At 42.4% G+C, this 19626-nt stretch overlaps 1 protein-coding gene and 1 pseudogene across 1 annotated transcript in view; one reads left to right on the forward strand and one right to left on the reverse strand.

Annotated features, from left to right (window-relative positions):
- The window catches only part of WDSUB1 (WD repeat, sterile alpha motif and U-box domain containing 1), a 70731-nt gene that overhangs the window by 25837 nt on the left and 25268 nt on the right, over positions 1-19626 (forward strand). The window contains 6 exon segments of the mRNA XM_077447635.1: positions 1326-1418; positions 8115-8136; positions 8138-8196; positions 13608-13701; positions 16419-16452; positions 19089-19129. Coding sequence (XP_077303761.1) covers positions 1326-1418; positions 8115-8136; positions 8138-8196; positions 13608-13701; positions 16419-16452; positions 19089-19129 — 343 coding nt within the window.
- LOC143923774 (NADH dehydrogenase [ubiquinone] 1 beta subcomplex subunit 8, mitochondrial pseudogene) lies at positions 7050-7623 on the reverse strand (annotated as a pseudogene).

Here is a 19626-nt window from a genome sequence, read left to right on the forward strand (position 1 = left end):
TTCCCCTTTTATATCTGAACTCACAGAGTCCCCCTTCACTGTAAGGGGGGACTCTGCAGACTCTGATGTAAGGAAGAACTCTGGGGACTCTGACTTAAGGGGGAACTCTGAGAACTCTGTACAGAGAGGACTCTGATGTAAGGGGGGCACTGTGGCCTCTGGCGTAAAGGGGAACTCTGATGTAAGGGGTGCTCTGAGAACCCTGATTTACCTTAGTCTACTCACTCAGAGGCAGGAGAGAGAAGGGGGGGGGGACTTCAGTCACAGACAGGGATGGATGGTGAGCTCTCTCACCCCTTGGCAGTCAGCACCTCTCATCCAGATTTATAATTTCTGACACCCACATTCCTTTTCTGAGGCACAGCACTGGGATTGGAGTGTGGGCAGACACAGAGGGGTAGGGGTGGAAGAAAGAGGTGCAGGTCAAGCCCTCTCTCCTCTCCCGTCTGTGTGTGTTTTGGGGGGGAGGTGTTAATGCTGGCTTTAAGCAGTGTGAAAGAAAGTGTAACAGCCACTCTCAGCTTAGACAACTGCAGCCAGCAACCCTGCTAGGAAGCCATAGTCCGGCCTGAATAATGTACTGTCCGAGTGAATCCAAGACAGGTGGCAACCCTAATAATGAGCTAGTATGCACCACATACTAGCTCATTATGAAATACTTACCTTAGAATAAGGTCCCCGTATCGCAGGCCGGTCCACTCTGAGGGAGCTGAGATTTTGCCCTCAGCGTGTCTTCCAGTTTCGCGGCTCCGGAGCTGTGAGTGACCGGAGCCGCGATGACATCAGGAGTCTTCTTCATGGCAAGTTCCAGCAGCATCTGCATGCAAACCATACAGGTTTAGGAGATATTCATTTTACCTACAGGTGAGCCTTATTATAAGCTGCTTCCCTGTAGGTAAAAATAAAAAAAAAAGTGGGTATACAACCGCTTTGACCTACCAGCATGTCTCTGGAGTGTGGGAGGAAACTAAAGTATCCAGGAGAAAAGCCACACAAGCTCTGGGGAACGTGCAAACTCCTAATGGAGTTGTTCTTATGCTGCCAATCTCATGTGTAGCTAAACCCTTGATCAGGGAAAAAACAATACACGAGGTGCATTGCTGCCAATCAGAATTGATCAGTCATTGATTGTAGTGCGCAGACATGTGATTGGTTGCTGTAATATTCACTTCATTGTTGGTTTTTTCATCTGTAAGTTTATCATTGGTGCCTCTGAGGAGGTATATGTATGTGTGGTGGACCATATATTGCTGCGGCTAAATTACAAAGTGGCAATTGGATGTCGTCCTATAAATTTTAACACATTTCCTTTTTTTCCCCATCAGACGGAGAACGTGGCACTGAGTGTTTTCAGATGGCCTCTTGTGGTCAGGACTATGAGATTCGACTCTGGCTGGTTTCATATAGTGATGAGAGAGGTAATTGTGTTATATTCCAGTGTATCATATGTGTATGTGCACAGCACACAAACATGTCAGGGCAGCACAAGGATAGGAAAACACTCTCCAGTCACAGGACTAGGGACCAAACCTACCCACACCTGCTACTGCTGGGCATCAGTCATTGGACATAGTGGTGGATTCTGTAGGTTTGTGTCCATGACCAGGTCCTATCAGATGGAGATCTCTGAATCCCTTCATGCCTGAGAGTAATTAAAAAGCTCAAATTCAGACCATTTTTCAGTTTTGTATATAATTTATGTGTCAGAATTATTATTATTATTATTATACAGGATTTATATAGTGCCAACAGTTTACACAGCGCTTTACAATATAAAAGGGAGACAATACAGTTATAATACAATGAAATACAAGAGGATTAAGAGGGCCCTGCTCAGAAGAGCTTACAATCTAATAGGGTAGGGCAGGTGGTAAAATCTCATATGCATATCCCTAAATCTAAAAGATAAAACTGTAGCAAGTTAATAAATAATAATTTTCAAATTTTAAACTGTGCCTTTTTTGTGAAATTGCGAAAATTGAAGCGTATGCAAAACTGCAAATCAGCAAATTATGCTAAATATGCGGAGGCTCGCCTCACATCTGTGCTGCAGTATCACCCAATCTGCAGTGTCGTGTGTTGCGTTGATGTGTATGGCAATAAAATGATGCAGGCATACAATTTATTGCAACATATCACAATAACATATTACAATGCACAGCAACATGTTGCAAATTGCTGCCGTGCATAGGGATGAATGAATGTAATTTTTATGTTAAAAAAATTAATAAAAATCAGACGCTGTAACAATACACTGCAACAATACACTGCAGCGCAAAGCACACCATAACAAGTGCCAGCTGAATGTGTGAATAGGCCCTTGGTGTATTGGTGAATTGCAGTGCAATCTCCCTCTCCTGTAGCCCTGTACTAATGCTCTATACAGAGTGCTTCTGTGATCATTCACAAACAGGAGATGGTAAAGATGTGATCTCCATTAGGAATGAACACAGTAGTGATTACAACTGATCACTCCTATGTGCATTTAAGGCTGGGTTCACACTATTGCAAATTGGATGCTACTTCACCGCATCCAATTCGCAGTAGCAGGAGATTTTGACCGACCCTACTCTACCTGGCATCCTGCGCTTACTAAACCTTCTACACGCTCACAAACAACATATCTATAACTATTCTATTCCTAAAAAGTAAGAACACAAATGTGTACAAAAATAATTCTGTGACCAACAATGATTTAAAATAAAACAAAGTTTGAGCACACAATTGGAAGGATCTCTGTGGGCTGCAGAACACATTTGTGATGTATACATCTGGGTCGGGAGAGACGGGTGAGAGACACCAAATAGCTTTGTGTACACAGCAGCAGAGTACTCTGCCATTTTAATGTATACTTGTATATGTTTGGCTTTAAAGCCCAACTCCGGGCCCATATACCTTCACATGTATCCAGCAAGCAAACCTTTTTGTACCTTGTGAGCATCTCACTGTCATGCAGGGCATACTTGTACACCGTTCAGACATAACATTATGACCACCCACCATAACCCATTGAGGCATGGACACTAGAGCTCTGAAGGAATGCTGTGGTATCTGGCAGTAGCAAATCCTTTAAGCCCTGTTCGCTGTGAGCTGGGGTCCCAATGGATTGGTCTTGTTTTTCCAGCACATCCCACAGATGTTCGATTGGATTAAGATCTGGAAAGTTTAGAGGCCATGTCAACACCTCAGACTCATTGTTGTGTTCCTTTAACCACTTGAGACCCGCGCTATAGCCGAATGACGGCTACAGCACGGATCTCCTTTTCCGGGACTATGTCTATTGCCGTAGTCCCGTGCACGAGCGGCCTGCGCGCCCCCTGAGGGGCGCGCACGGCGCGCTCTGTGATTGGCGAGTCTACGAGACTCGCCTGATCACCGATCCGTGCAAGGGGTCGATCCCGACCCCTTATCACGTGATCAGCTGTCAGCCAATGACAGCTGATCATGTGATATAACGGAGCCGGTAATCGGCTATTATTCCTCCTCACGCTGACAGCGCGAGGAGAAAAAAAAAAGCCGATCACCGGCGGCCGTGATCGGGACATCAGTCCCAATCACGGCCAGCCCTGCCAGTGCCCACCTGCCCCCTGCCAGTGCCCACCTGCCCCCTGCTTTGCCTGCCTGAATAAAAAATGTGTCCCCCCTGTCAGTGCCACCCAGCAGTGCCCACAGTGCCACCCAGCAGTGCCCACAGTGCCACCCAGCAGTGCCCACAGTCTGCCTCAACAAAGGTGCTGCACCCCAGTGCCACATCAGTGCCGCCCATCAGTGCCCAGCAGTGCCGCCCATCAGTGCCCAGCAGTGCCACCTATCAGTGCCACCTATCAGTGCCCATCAGTCCCATCTATCAGTGGTACCAATCAGTGCCCCTTAGTGCCACCCATCCGTGCCACCCATCTGTGCCACCCATCCGTGCCATCTTATCTGTGCCCGTCTTTGCCCATCAGTGCCGCCTTATCTGTGCCTATTAGTGCCGCCTTAACTATGCACATCAGTGCCCACCAGTACAGCCCATCAGTGCCCACCAATGCAGCCTATCAGTGCCCACCAGTGCAGCCTATCAGTGCCGCCTCATCAGCGCAATTCAATGAAGGAGAAAAATGACCTGTTTGCTAAATTTTATAACAAACTATTAAACATGATTTTTTATTTTTTTTTGCATCTTTTTTTGTTTGTTTAGCAAAAAATAAAACTCCCAGCTGTAATTAAATACAACCAAAAGAAAGCTCTATTTGTGGGAAAAAATGATAAAAATTTCATTTGGGTACAGTGTTGTATGCCCGCGCAATTGTCATTCATCAGCGCTGAAAGCTGAAAATTGGTCTGGGACTGAGGGGGGTTTAAGTGCCCAGTAAGCAAGTGGTTAAACTATTCCTGAATTCATCAGAGCAGACGACCTTCCTCCATTGCTCAGTGGTCCAGTTCTGATGCTCACATGCCCACTGTAGGCTCTTTTGGCTGTGGACACATGTCAGCATGGGCACCCTGACCAGTCTGCAGCTATGCCATACACAACAAGCTGTGATGCACCGTGGTTTCTGACACCTTTCTATCAGAACCAGCATTCACTTTTTCACCAATTTGAGCTACAGTAGCTCTTCTATTGGCTTGAACTGCACAGGGCAGCTTTTGCTCCCCACTTGCATCAATGAGTATTGGCCAGTGATGACCCTGTCGCTGGTTTACTGGTTTTCCATTCTTGAACAATTTTGGTAGGTCCTGACCATTGCACACCAGGAACATTCCATAGGAGCTGCAGTTTTGGAGTTCCTCTGAAACTATCATCTAGCCATTATAACTTGGCCCTTGTCAAAGTCACTCCAATCCTTACAACTTTAGGGACAACATGGTCACTTGCTGCTTAACCTTTCTGACAGTATGATTATTTCAGATTTTAGGTGCTGAAAGCAGTACAATTATTTTGCAAGGAAATTTGGCGTTTTATATTGTAGGCCTGTAATTCTTAGAAATAATTCACTTAAATACGTCCAAAGAAAAGTCTAATAGACATCCTGGGTATGATAAAATTTGAAATACGAAATCATAAATTATAATATAATATATAAGTATATATATATATAATAAAAAAATAACTATAAATAATTATAACAAATAACAATATAATAATAATAATAAAAATTATTCAATAATGTAATCAAATCAAAAACACTGAAATGTGCTGAGTTGCAGAATTGTCGCTGTCATTACTTTTAGAGTTTGATGACGAATTTCCTCATGAATCACTATCGCTCAATTCTGCAAGTGATTCTAATCTATTATCGCTGTTTTCTAGCTGGTCTATAACCACTTTTGATGTAAATGGACGTTTTTTGATTGCTTTGGACAATCTCCAGTTTCCTGGCATAAAGAATAGTATTTATAATATAAAACTGCATGCAGAACACTGGGCAGACCACTAGGGACAAAAGGGATGTGTAATTACTTGATACAGTATACTTTAATCTTACAGATTACAGTACTGTATCTACACTGTGTTTTTTACTTTTTGAATTTGGCACCGAACTCTGTCCCCGTGTGTCACAACGCTCGCAGGGAATGGAGCTCGGCACTGTGACAGATCGAGAGAGACACGGCGGCTCACAGATCACAGCGGGGAGACATCGCTGTATCCAGGGGACAAGGTAAGTAACCCCCTACATGGATCCAGCGATACGATCCCGAGTCTGGCTCGGGAATACCGCTTATGGTACTGAAATCTCACCCCGAGCCAGACTCGGGAATACCGCCAGGGAGGTTAATAAATCCCACACCCTTTCAGGTGCCATTGTACCAAGATAATAAATTTTATTCACTTTCACTTGTCAGTGGTTATAATGTTATGGCTAATCAGTGCCCAGCTCCCGCTGTACTTCCTGGATGTTCCGGAAGTAAATGCTGCAGGTCTCGTAGACCCCACTGCTACAGGCCCACCTCTTACTATTTACAAAACACATGGCTCCTAGCCTGGAGGAGAGGGTGGTAGAGACACCCCGGAGTGGCTAGAAAGTATTATACTAAACCTGATTTGCAGGAGATAGAAATATGCCTGCATGACAGTGAAGTCCTTATGAGGAACAAGAATGTCTGCTGGAAACCTGTGAACGTAATTGTGTCTGGAGTTGGACTTTAAAGCTGAACATATCCTCCATTTGCGCAAGTTTACATACAATGGTGTACATCATGATACAGTAAAGTTTCAGTTCTAAATCTGATTATATATTGTTAGGTGGACGGAAGACCCCCCCCCCCCCCCACAAACCCGCCCCGCCAGGACACTGGATTCTGACAACGTGAATTGTTGCTGTCAGAATACAGAAATACACTGTTTAGCAGCTGCAGGTGGTTGATTAAAGCCACTGGCTGGGAAAATTTTTACATCTTGTCCGTTTGACAAATATGACCAGTCCCTGCTGAACCAGCTTAATTATGAGCAGTGTATGACCCTTTTAAGGGTCAAGAGTGGTCCGTATGACCGTTTTTAAATGTTTTTTGGTACATGGCAGGCACGTTGTTGTTGGGCAGTAAAGGTATTTTTTTTTTTTTTTCATCTTCATTAATTCTTTTTGCTCTGATTGCTTTGGGTTGAATTAAATTAGTATTTTTTTTATCCCTTGGGGGTTCTCAGAACAATGATTTGTTAATGAAAGTTAGTTACTTTAGTAGACATATGGTAATGCTGGAAAAGCAGTGGCCAATATTTATCCCTCCTGGGTTGTTTCCAATGTTTAGGATGAACCCGTACGTATAAGGTGGTGGACAAGGACCATGTTTTTGTCCAAGGCTGCTCACATTCTGATAATGACAGAGATGTTCATCAGATAACAGTTTGATGCTGTTGTGGTGGAGAGAGCCTAGTATATATGGCCATTAAGAACATAAATAATATTGACACTTGGTGGATTTACTAAAACTGGAGAGTTCAAAATCTGGTGCAGCTGTGCATGGTAGCCAATCAGCTTCCAGTTTTTTTTTTTAATAAATACTTGTTAGAGTGCCACTTTATTGTATTAATAAGACCAGATGTACAGCAGGAATTAGATTCTGTCAATCTATTTGAATATATAGTTTTTGGCTTCAGGAGGTGCTTTAGAAGGATCCCCACCATGCTCCAGGTACAGGTTGTTTTATGGATATTGTTTGGGAGCAACCAGAGCATAAGATGGAAACTTTTCTCCAAGGTAGAACATAAGTGCCATGAAGGCCATGAACCCAAGGAACACTTTAAGCATCCAATCAAAGGGTACAGGGTTGGTGAAGTATCAACTCGATTCCGGAGTTCTTATCAAAGTCCCAGTGCAGTGTCTCTCCCCAATTTCTCCTAAAATCAGAATGGACTGACGTGTACCGTGGATCTCTTTCTTCCTGCGACTTTTCAGGAAGCATTGGATAATCTCCATAGCCCATTCCATCATATGGGTATGGTTTTTATAGTCCACCAATGGCAAATTATATTTCTTAGCTGCAGCCGCCCTTTCTTCTGCTGTTTTGGGATAGGGTCCAGGTATCAGATGATGGGGGATATCATGAGCTTCTCTCACACTGGCATAGGGCACCAACCAGCCAGCTCCGACCCTCCGCCCGGCTATGGGTACCCGGGAAGCGCTGCGGGACATAGCAGCCAACAAGCTGGCCCTGAACGCCGCTGTGATTACTATGGTAGTCCTCAGCTTCCAGGTTTTATTATCAAAGCTTAATTTGAACAGACTGAAGTTAGAAGCTGATTGGCTACCATGCACAGCTGCATCAGATTTTGCACTCTCCAGTTTTGGTAAATCAACCCCCAAGTGTCAATACAATTTATGTTCTTAATTGATATCTATACTAGGCGCTCTCCACCACAACACCATCAAATGGTTATCTGATGAATGACATCTCCATCCTTATCAGAATGAGCAATGTGCTCAGTCTGTATCTTACTGCAAGAATTTGCCTAAGCCCTGAAGTATGTCTATACTAGGCACTCCTCACCCCACAACCATTGACTGAACATGAATGTGACTGAGCCTTTAGAATACGAATGATCTTATAGGGCCTAGAGGTATCCGTCTATTTTCTGGCATTCAGACTGCAGCATTTCAGTGGAGTCATTTTCTCAAACCGTATTGTTTCCACAGTGACCCAGAAATACCAGAATGTCAAACGCCCAAAAAAAGGCACCACTAAGAAAAGTAGACACCACAGGTTACTCAACAAAGGGTATAAAATATACTGACTCTTCTCTGTTTTCTTTATTTTTTTATGCTATATTAAGGGATCAATTAAAAGTGAAATCTATTTCTAACTAAGCAATGAATGGATCAGGTAAATGATCAGATCAGTGAATCAAAAATAAAAAAAATAATTGGATACTTATGAATCAAAGGTACCACTAATGCTACCTTCCCTTACATTTCTTCTCTCAGATTAGGAATTGCCCAAATACAGTAAAACCTTGGTTTGAGAGCATTTTGCAAGACAAGCGAAGCTTTATACAAGCGATGTAAACATGTAGCGTCATGTCACAACTGCGTATAAAAGAGAAGAGAGGAGTTTCTAAGTTCTAAGCAATATGGTTACATTTAATGAAGGTACAACATTTAGCAACATATTGCTACACTTGCCAGGGCCGGACTTACCATTGGGCTTGACTGGGCTCGAGCCCATGGGCCCCGCCGAGATACGTAGCCGAGTTTTCTTGGCTCGGCTCCGCTCACAGTCATGCCCAGTCCCGCTCTATGATGGACATAACACAGGGACTGGGCATGACTGTGAGCTGAGCCGAGTACACTCGGCTACTCTCGGCTCCGCTCGGGACTGCGAGACCCGAGGGGACCCAAGAGTCGGTGAGGGGACCCAAGAGTCGGTGAGAGGACCCGAGAGATGCAGAGAGCCGCCGAGAGGACTTAAGAGCCACAGAGAGGACCTGAGAGCTGCCGAGAGGACCCGAGAGCCGCACAGGGCCGCTCAGAGGACCCAAGAGCTGCCGAGAGCCACAGAGAGGACGAGAGCCGCCGAGATGCATAGGACTCTGTATCTCGGCGGAGCCATTTTTAAACTTCGAGTCTGCAATGACAAAGCTGCAAATGACACTGGGGCAAGGCTGTAAATGACAAGGCTACACTGACAAGGCTTCAAATGACACTGACAAGGCTGAAATGACACTGGACAAGGCTCCAGATGGATGGGCAAGGCTGCAGATGGACACTGATAAGGCTGTATTGATAGGCATTTAAAGTTTTTTCCTTAAACTTTCCTCATAAACTTGGGGTGCGTGTTATATGCTGATAAATATGGTAAAGAAGGTAGGGCCCGAAAGTGACTCAAGCCCAGGGGCCCCCACCACCCTAAGTCCTGCCCTGCTTAGAGGCACCTCTCTTCTCTTTTATACTCTGTAGCTCCTGCTGGATTTTGCTTCTAATCCCCTTGTGGATAGACATTTTATGGTTACACAACCTGGTCACATTGCTATAATATTTTTATATGGACTATAAACTGAAGGACCTATGAGTAAATGGTTGTGGAATGAATCATTTACGTTTCCATTATTTCTTATGGGGAGATTTGCTTTGATATACAAGTGCTTTGGATTACAAGCATGTTTCTGGAACTAATTATGCTCACAATCCAAGGTTTTACTGTATAGGGTGATAAAATTGGGTTTCTGGTTGTCACTGAGGTTTGTTTCCTGCTTGCAAGTGGTGCTTGGAGACCAGAAAAGTGTCATCATACATAAGCTTCTGCCATCCAGATTGATGGAAAGGTTGCTGAATTGGGATCAGTCCACCCCAAAAAAAAATATTTCAGGTGTAGATAAAGCCTGGTGGGCTGCATCATCCCCTTGCTTCTATATCTGTTGGATAGTCCTACAGTAGGGTCCCACTTCCAGAATTCCCGACTCGTTCACATGAGATCTTGGGTGTTATTGCCCACGTTTGCATGTTCCAGCTCTTACTGGCCCAAAATATAAACTCCAAAAATGAGAGTGGGATCCCTTTCTAAAATGGCCATGACAAGTGTGTAGACCTGGTAACTCCAATGTAACTATCTAATCAATAGAGTCCCCAGGAGACAACATTATTGAAGGAATTTTTATTTTATATATTTTTTACTTTCCTGCAACTACCAAAATATGAAATGTCCTATTGGGGTGGACTGACCCTTTTAATTCTATATAATCACCGTGGTCCCTGGTCGTCTCTCCAGCTTGCCAGCAGCATTGTGATCCTGTAACTTTGTTCTCTCTGAGCGATTCTATTGTTGCTGAATTTCTTACAGTAACAAATATTCTATGTGACCATCATAATTGACTATTGATGGCAATTCTGTGATGAAGAACCATGCAGACCCAACTCCTGGTCCACTCGCTGTGACCCCTAGAACACCTGTCAGTTTTTATAAAAAAAAAAAAAAGAGGTGTTCAATTTTGTCTGTGTCACTGTTAGGGAGATCCACCCTCTCTATGTGTCCTGTTAGCCTAAATCAGCAAAAGTGAAAGAAAATCCCAAATTTGGGGATTTCAGTAGAACAGTATTAGAGGGGAAATCCTCCAGTGGGGACACTAGTTATGGTGGCAACCAGGGATTTCCTAATTTTGGAGGGAGGGAATTTCACTTCCAGTTTTGCCTATGGGATGGGAGGTGAAGGGAAATATCCCCGGTGAGAGGGGATTTCCTTCAAGACCAAGACCAAGTTCACACTGCCTGTGACTTCAGCTCTACTTAGAAATCGGACCCCAGCGCGACTTCGACATAACTTGCATGCAACGTCTTTAACCACTTCAGCCCTGGAAGGATTTGCTGCCTTAAAGCGGGGTTCCACCCTAAAGTGGAACTTCCGCTCATTGTAACCCTCCCCCCCTCCGGTGTCACAATTGGCACCTTTCAGGGGGGAGGGGGGTGGAGATACCTGTCAAATACAGGTATTTACACCCACTTCCGGGCATAGACTCCCGTGGGAGTCTATGCCTCTTCCTGTCCTGCCGCGCTGTCTGCTGGGACACACACGGGTCCCAGTGACAGCGCGGACAATTCCTATTGCGCTACGCGACTCGCGCATGCGCAGTAGGGAACCGGGAAGTGAAGCCGATTCGCTTCACTTCCTGATTCCCTCACCTAGAATGGTGGCGGCAGCAGCCGAGAGCCGAGCGATCGATCGGCTTCGGCTGCCGGCATCGCTGGAACCCGGGACAGGTGAGTGTCCATTTATTAAAAGTATATAAATACTACAGCTGCTGGCTTTTAATATTTTTTTTCCCCCAGTACAGTCTCGCTTTAAAGACCAGACCATTTTTTGTGATACGGCACTGCGATTCTTTAACTGACAATTGTGCGGTCGTGCGATGTTGCACTAAAACAAAATTGATGTCCTTTTTTCCCCACAAATAGAGCTTTCCTTTAGTGGTATTTGATCACCTCTGTGCTTTTTTTATTTTTTGCCCCAATAACAAAAAAACACCGACAATTTTGAAAAAATATATATATTTTATTTACTTACCCCTATAATACATATCCAAAAAAACTATAAAAAAAACAATTTTAGTCATCGGTTTAGGCCGATATATATTCTTCTACATAATTTTTGGGTAAAAAAAAAAAAAAATCGCAATAGGCTTATATTAAATGGTTTGCGCAAGGTAATTACACCTACAAACTACGGGATAGATTTAGGGACTTTTATTTTATTGTTTTTACTGGTAATGCCGGCGATCTGTGATTTTTAGCGAGACAGCGACATTGCAGCGGACAAATCTGCCCACAAATTACACTTTTTGGAACCATTGACATTATTACATTGATTAGTGCTATAAAAATGCAGTGATCAATGTAAAAATGACACTGGCATGGAAGGGGTTAAGTGTGTTCCCTCACTGTGTTCTAACTGTAGGGGGGATGGGCTTACTGAAATAAGACAGAGATCGCTGCTCCCGATCACTGGGAACAGTAGATCTCGGTCATGTCCCCTGTCAGAACGGGGAAATGCCTTACATTGGCAGTTCTCCGTTCTGCCTCTCCTCTCCTCGCTGCGATCGCAGGTTGACGGTGGACAATGTCACGCGTGTGCTAGCCTGCTTTTACTGACTGACTGACAGGTACTGCAGTTCACGCAGGAGCACCGACCTGCCGCAGTATATCTGCGTCGGCAAGCAGTTAACAGAACTCGGTGCAAGTTGTGCCAAAGTCTGACTAAAAGTAGTGCAGGAACCTTTTTCTAAGTCAGAGCAACTCAAGTCGCACTGAATGGGGTCTGACTTCTTTTGCGACAAGTGCTCCAAAGTTGACGTGATTGTCGCATCAGTGTGAACCGGGCCTTACAAACCAAGCTGTCCACTTAAAGTGACAGAGGATTGAGACAAACCATTTCCTTCTGACTGTTTACAATTGTCCACTTTTATATAAAACCTTTATCCCAGAAAAAAATGTTCAGTTTAAAAAAAAATGTCTTCAGCTAAATCTGCTTGTCTAACACTACTGTCTCTCCAGACTGACAATGCCGCTGTCCAAGAGTGTCTCCATTGCTCCTCCATACAGAGGAGCCGCCCTAAGTGCTGGCTCACACTGGTGCAATTTCTACATGACAAGAGAAATCACATTATTTTCAGTGGTGCCCGTTCACATCAATGCAACTTTGTGGTGTGATTTTTGGAAAAGGTTTCTGTACTACTTTGGTGCGATTTCAGTGCAATTTGACTCCATATAATATGCTAACCACATCCAAAGTTGCATGACATAATCGCACTAATCATTGCATCAAAGGCGTATTGCAGTAGTGTAAACCAAGCCTAAGACAGAAAGTGTGTTACTGGTGAGATCATCAAGTGAAAATAAGGGTTAAAAGAGCATAAAAAGAAAACGAATGCAGCAACCACAATTAAGGATTGGTAAGCTGCAGTATATTACATTTCTGTTTTTAATAACTGGAATATAACTATGACACAATTATAATACGCTTATGTGATTGGTGGCTGGGGGGGGGGGCACAGAATTCCCTAACAGTTGTAAGAAGCTAGTAGATGCTTCATTCAGGTCGTAGGGTATGCACTCAGAACTGAAATATGACATTTGGATGGAGTGGGTGTTTAACAAAAAAAAAAAATACAGTGTTTCTAAGAACAGTACAGTGTTTACCCAAGAACAAAAATTTTATATCTTGCAGCTTATCTGTCCCTGGATGTCGTGGCTGCATTGTTGTTTTTTTTTTTTTTTTTTCTTGTTGTTTTTTTTCACCTGTTGATCCTGCCAGCAACACAGTACTTTTCCCAAGGTGACAACTCTCACTCACTGTACTATATCAGTGAAGGAGAACAGTGTTGTCATTCTTGAGTTTGACTGGGTAGTGGTGGCAGCTTGAGATAACACTGCAGAGTACACACAATTTCTGGTAGGATCAACAGGTTATCCTTTATTTTTTTATTTTATTTTATTTTTTATAACAAACACTTTGAATAGTAAATGTGACAAACCAAAAGGGAACAAATAAGGGAAGTTTATTAGGTTCTCTATGCTTTGTAACAGGTCGAAATATTGAAAAAGGCTCCTAATTTCACACAAATTCCTACACTGTTGGGGTTGTTTTTTTATTTTTATTTTTTTTAACATAAGCATTGCTATAGATTTTCTTTTCTTTTATAGGTTTGCAAATGCGATGCAAACTGACACTGAGTGGACACACAGCCCCTGTCCTGTCCTGTGCCTTTTCCAGTGATGGTCAGATCATCGTCTCTGGGTAATAATTGTGTTATTGTAATTCCCCAAAAGTGACACTAGAGGGCTGCAAACAATTGATCATTCCCATCATACTATGCCTGTGTGCTGCTTTATGAAGTCATGATGTCATTCGCTGGGAATGTCATGAAAAAACAGTAGGGAAGAATATACAAGACATTAGTCTGGATAATTTAGGGAAACACGTTTTTTATTGCTACAACCAGGAATAAGCAGTCTTTGTCCTGGAGATGCATGTTTTCATCTTTTTTTTTTTTTTTTTTTTTTTTTTTTTTTATAAAAAAAAAAAAAAAAAAAAAATATATATATATATATATATATATATATATATATATATATATATATATATATAAATAATGTGTGTGTATATTATATATATTAGAGAGATATAGCTCCTTTTTTTTTTTTTTTTTTTTTTTTTATACCAGCAGAACATATTTAAATCAGTTTTATAATAATCGAATGTTCTGATTTAAACAGGGTTTTTTAAGAGGACTCTGGATGAGACTGCAGCTTCTTTCTCTGTTTCCAGTAGATTTGGGGGGTGGAGTGGCTGCTGTGAAATTTTTTCTTCTACGTCAAACATGTGTGATTTTCATTAGACATCATAAATAGTTTGCATACTATACACTGATAGAGGGAGCAGAGATACCCCGACTTGATGAATCATGAAGATTAGAAGCATATGTGCTTAAACTCATTCTATTGGATAGATTATTTGTTCATTGTAGCCCTAGGAATAAATGTACTTGTTTTATGTATGTCTATACACGTATGTGTAAATTATGCCAATAAGCTCCTCTCCGAACAAAAGTTTGGAGCATTCGTCTTCCTTTTTTTTATTTTGTATTTTTTTTAAAAATTGAAGGCTTATGCCCCTGAATGCTGCTCTAAAATATTAATCTAAACCTCACAATGTGCATGAACATATTGGGGGTTAATTTACTAAAGACAGATACTGTGCAGTTGCTCCAGAGCTTAGTAAATGAGGTAAAACTTCACTTTGCAAAGAATATCCAATCACACGCAAGAAAAATAAGAAATAAAAAATTAAAACATTTTGCTTGCACATGATTGAATATCATGTTTTTCCAAAAATAAGCCCAGGTCTTGTATTGATTTTGGCTTTTTTTGGGGGGAGGGGCTTGTCATGTGCTGCCTTCTCCCCCCCCATCTCCCTCCCTGCCTGTCAGCAATCCCCAGTGGCCAATGGAACTGAGTAAAAGTGCTTGTAAAATCCTAGAGTGCACTGTATTACAGTATTATGTCATGTAAACTATGTATGTTTCTGTAATCTATTTCTGATAAATACCCTCTTATAGTGCCGCTTGGCTCTTCTGTGACCGGCCGAAGCTCTCTTCCCCATTCTGAGCACTTGGGGGGGGGGGGGGGGGGGTTGGGGGCTGCACTGTAACAAAGGTATTTATCACAAATAGATTACAGTAACATACACGTTTACATTATATAACACTGTAATACAGTGTATTCTAGGATTTTACAACCACTTTAAACTAGGGCTTATTTTCGGGGTAGGGCTTATATTGCAGCCCTCCCTAAAAAATCACAGTAGGTCTTATTTTCGGGAAAACACAGTAGAAATGTAGCATTTAGATTGTAAGCTCTAACAAGCAGGGCCCTCTGATTCCTCCTGTATTGAATTGTACTGTTTAACCAAACATTGCAAAGCACTGCACAAACTGTTGGGGCTATATAAATCCTGTATAATAATAATAATATTAGAAATCAGCAGAGCTTCCCCTCATTTCACAGCTTCCACTCAGATCTAGAGCAACTGCACTTACATTGAACAGTATATGCATTTAGTAAATCAACCCCATTGGCTAAAATAGAGCTGCATTCAGAGGCATAAAAAAAGGGAAAAACACCTCCTAAAAGTGGCTTTTTCCCCCCTTGTCCATGTGCATGAGACCTTAAAGCAGAGGTCTCAAACTGGTGGCCCGCCAGCTGTTGAAAAACTACAAGTCCCATGAGGCATTGCAAGGCTGACAGTTAAGAGCAAGACTCCCAAAGGCAATGGCATGATGGGACTTGTAGTTTTGCAACATCTGGAGGGCCACCAGTTTGAGACCCCTGCCTTAAAGAGTACCTCCACTTTTTTTGAGAAAAAATGACTCTCCTCTGGGTGATCTTTGTACATTACAAAGATTTTTACAAAGTTTTTTGCAGATTCTTACCCTTTGTTATTCTGAAGATATCCCTGTGTGTTTGTCTGTATCCATGAGAAAAGCGAATCTGTATGGGAGTGGTTTCATAATGATCAACCAGCTGCTGCGCCTGCAGGGCTCTAATGAGGAAAGTGGCAGGGTCTGCATTCCTTTAGAGGTGATTTCCAATTGGGAGTATCCCACCAAAAATGAAATTTTTGTTGTAGGGGATGCCTGAAATCTGACTTGTAACTTAGGGCAGACTTCTGGGAAAATCAGTGAGCCAATCAAACAAGCAGGAAATTATGTTCCGGGCGGGGGGAGGTTTCTGTACCTATTCTGTGTACAGAACACCTTGGGGTAGCCATATGGCATTTTACAGAAAACGACAGAGCTGCAGATGGAAAAGGAAAGATAATTTTTAATAACATTAAATTACAATATGACTTGAATCGCAATTGTATACGCTATATATTTATTTATTTATTTTCCCCCACAGAAGTGGAGTTACCCTTTAAAACGCAGTCAATTGCTTTATATATTTGTTTTCTAGGTCTGTGGACAAATCTGTTATCATTTTTTCCACCGTAAGTATTATGCTTTGTAAGTTCTATTATTGTCAAAGGGCAACTCTACCAATAGTGAATTAGAAGGGACGGGGTGAAGTGCAGAATGTCACTGACACCTCTGTGCTCTTTAGTCTACTTGTAGTGTTAGAGCAAGAGCCGCTGAATTGTGTCCCAGGTTCTTTTCCCTTTTGTGCAGCGGCAGCCAGGCAAACAGCAACATTCACTCCTCTGGCTCCGAAAACAGTCTAGAGGTTTATTGCAGATTAACCTGGAGGGGTCTTAGGGAAGCTGTGGGATACCCCAGAACACTGAACAGAGTGAGGACGCTCTTTGTTCTGAAACTACTTCCTACCACAGTCCTTTGAGCAGTAGGACATGAAGTGGACAGCATTGGGACATCATTGGCAATGTTCCAGGCCAGGAAAGCCTTTAACTTAGTGTACTAAGGTTTAACTACAGCAACATTCACTAGAATTCCTATCCCAGGTCTGTACTCCATGTCCCTGCGATTTGGATGGCTCCCTCTAGACTCAGGCAGACAGTTTCCTCAGTGGAGCCTCCAGACCAGATCCTTTTAAAGGAATTTGCAGTAGGATAGGCCCCCCAGCTATGCTCAGCTGGAAACTCGATAAGAAGCAAAATCATTGGCTGGACTGCCAAGAAGTACAGAAGCCCTTCGGAATCTCTCCTCCTGGGGAAGACAATTGGTCTCCCAGGCTTCAGTCTATTTATTCACTCTCCCAGCCACCATCTGGGCACCTTTCCCCACAGATTGGCTGGGGCTGCATAAATATTTAGGCTGCTCATCTGATTCTCCCACCCATTATATTCTGGAAGCCTCCAGAAGCAATCAAACTTGCAGCCTGTAGAGCCCTGAGCAGACCACATCAAGTCACTTTCTGCTTTGCCGATTATAGCAGATCCACAAAACTAAATTTAAAAATAAAAAATATAAAAATGTAAGAAAGAAAAAAAACTGCGCTGTTTCAAATCTACAGCTGCAGCTCAAAGTGAAATACACACAAGCATCAATAAAACATAGGGAAACTGCTCAAAAACATATATGTAAATAAAAAATGTATAAATGTATACTAATGTGAGAATTAAACAAGTCCCAATAAGTGAATCATGTGACATGCAAGAGTCCTCCAATGAATGGAGAAATCTTGAAAGATCCTCCAATGGAAGAATAAGTGGATAAATCAAACCACACAATATGGTGACAGTTTCTTGTGATTTTTAGAGCAGACAATGTGAATCCACCACCACAGAGAGCGCACGCTTACCAGCTGCACAAGCTAGCTTGTGGCCAACACCCAGCCATGGCATTTATGTTCCAGGAACCTCCGGTGGTCAATCAGATCATATACTGCTATGGATGAAAGTCAGACACGTTGAAGAAACAGTCACCATATTATGTCATTTGATTTATCCACTTATTCTTCCACTGGAGGATCTTTGAAGATTTCCCCATTCATTGGAGGACTCTTAGCCCTTGTACACATGGTCGGAAATTCCGATGGAAAATGTCCGATCGGACCGTGTTGTCGGATAATCCGACCGTGTGTGGGCTCCATTGGACTTTTTCAGTAGGAATGTCTGACCAACAAAGTTTGAGAGCTGGATATAAAATTTTCCGACAACATGATCCGATCGGACTTTGTCCGATCATTTGTAGAGAATTCCGATCGGACAAAGTGCCACACATGCTCAGATCAAATTACGAGACCAAAGCTATTGGCTACTAGCCTGAACGTAGTCCCGTCGTAACTAAGTAACGTCATCACGTTAAGAACGATCGGATTTTCCGACAACTTTGTCCGACCGTGTGTATGCAACACCCGTTTTGGACAAAATCCGTCTGAAAAAATCCAACGGATTTTGTGGTCAGAATTTCCGACCGTGTGTACAAGGGCTTACATGTCACATGATTCACTTATTAGGACCTGTTTAATTCTCACATTAATATGTATTTAAAAAACTAAATGTGCCTATCCTATCTAGCAGCCTATCTGGGAGGGTGGTACACACTGAACTGCTAAAGTCCCACTGTGAATACTTCCTAGGCTTTGCAGGTAGTTCTGTCTGGATGCAGTAGAGATTTGTGTTAAATGTTTGCAGAGGAAATTTTAAAGTGGAGCTAAACCAGGGGTCTCAAACTGGTGGCCCCCCAGCTGTTGTAAAACTACAAGTCCCATAAAGCATTGCAAGGCTGACAGTTACAAGTATGATTCCCACAGGCAGAGGCATGATGGAACTTGTAGTTTCGCAACAGCTGGAAGGACACCAGTATGAGACCTCTGAGCTTTTTTTTTTTTTTATATCTGTATCATATTGGGGATATTTCTCTTCACTTCTCGCCCCAAAACAGGACGTGAGAGGAAATCCCTCCAAAGTGAGGGTATCACTGATGGCCACTAAGGTCACTAGAATTCTTAGTGTCCTCATTGGAAGATTGACCGTTCCTGGTCAAGGTGACAACCCAAAATTTGTGAGTGAGATTCCTATAGATCCATTTAAATGCCTAACATGCATATATGTGGCATTTAATTACAGTACATCTAAAAGCATATTGCTAAGAGGTTGTCAGTGTCATTTGTTTTACGTAAATGTGTAAAGTCACATCCTAATAACATCTGATTATTATTTCTCAGAAAACTGGAAGCATCCTGCACATCCTGACACATCACACACGGTAAGTACCGCATATTATCATAAACCTTTCTCCAGTTACGGTATCATTTTGTGCAGATGGGAGACTTTGGATCCAAACACCAATTACAATTTATGGTGGAGAGTAAAGTGTCTCTAGTAAGACAGCGCCATGAATGGAAGGGACACAAGGAGGTGCTTCGCACTGAATCTAAAGAGGGACAAAAAAAAGTCCAAATACCACCCATGGTTTTTTTTTTGGGGGGGGCAAAATTGATGGGTTCTTGAATGTATAATATAGTGCAATTCATTTTGTGGGCTCCAGATTTTCCGCTCCATCAGAGATTTAATAGCTAATGAAGAAGGTGATAATAAAGTATTGTAAACATAGAATTCATGCAGTAAAGTACAGAGTATGACTTGTTCACAGCAGCAGGTTGACACAATTAGTTCTGTAAAACTGTCACTGAAACTTGAAAAAGTGTATTTACTTATATATATATATATATATATATATATATATATATATATATAATTTAG

Source organism: Lithobates pipiens, unplaced genomic scaffold, assembly GCF_037356315.1.
Source record: "Lithobates pipiens isolate NorthernLeopardFrog02 unplaced genomic scaffold, aLitPip1_a1.2 Scaffold_22, whole genome shotgun sequence".
Lineage (NCBI taxonomy): Eukaryota > Metazoa > Chordata > Amphibia > Anura > Ranidae > Lithobates > Lithobates pipiens.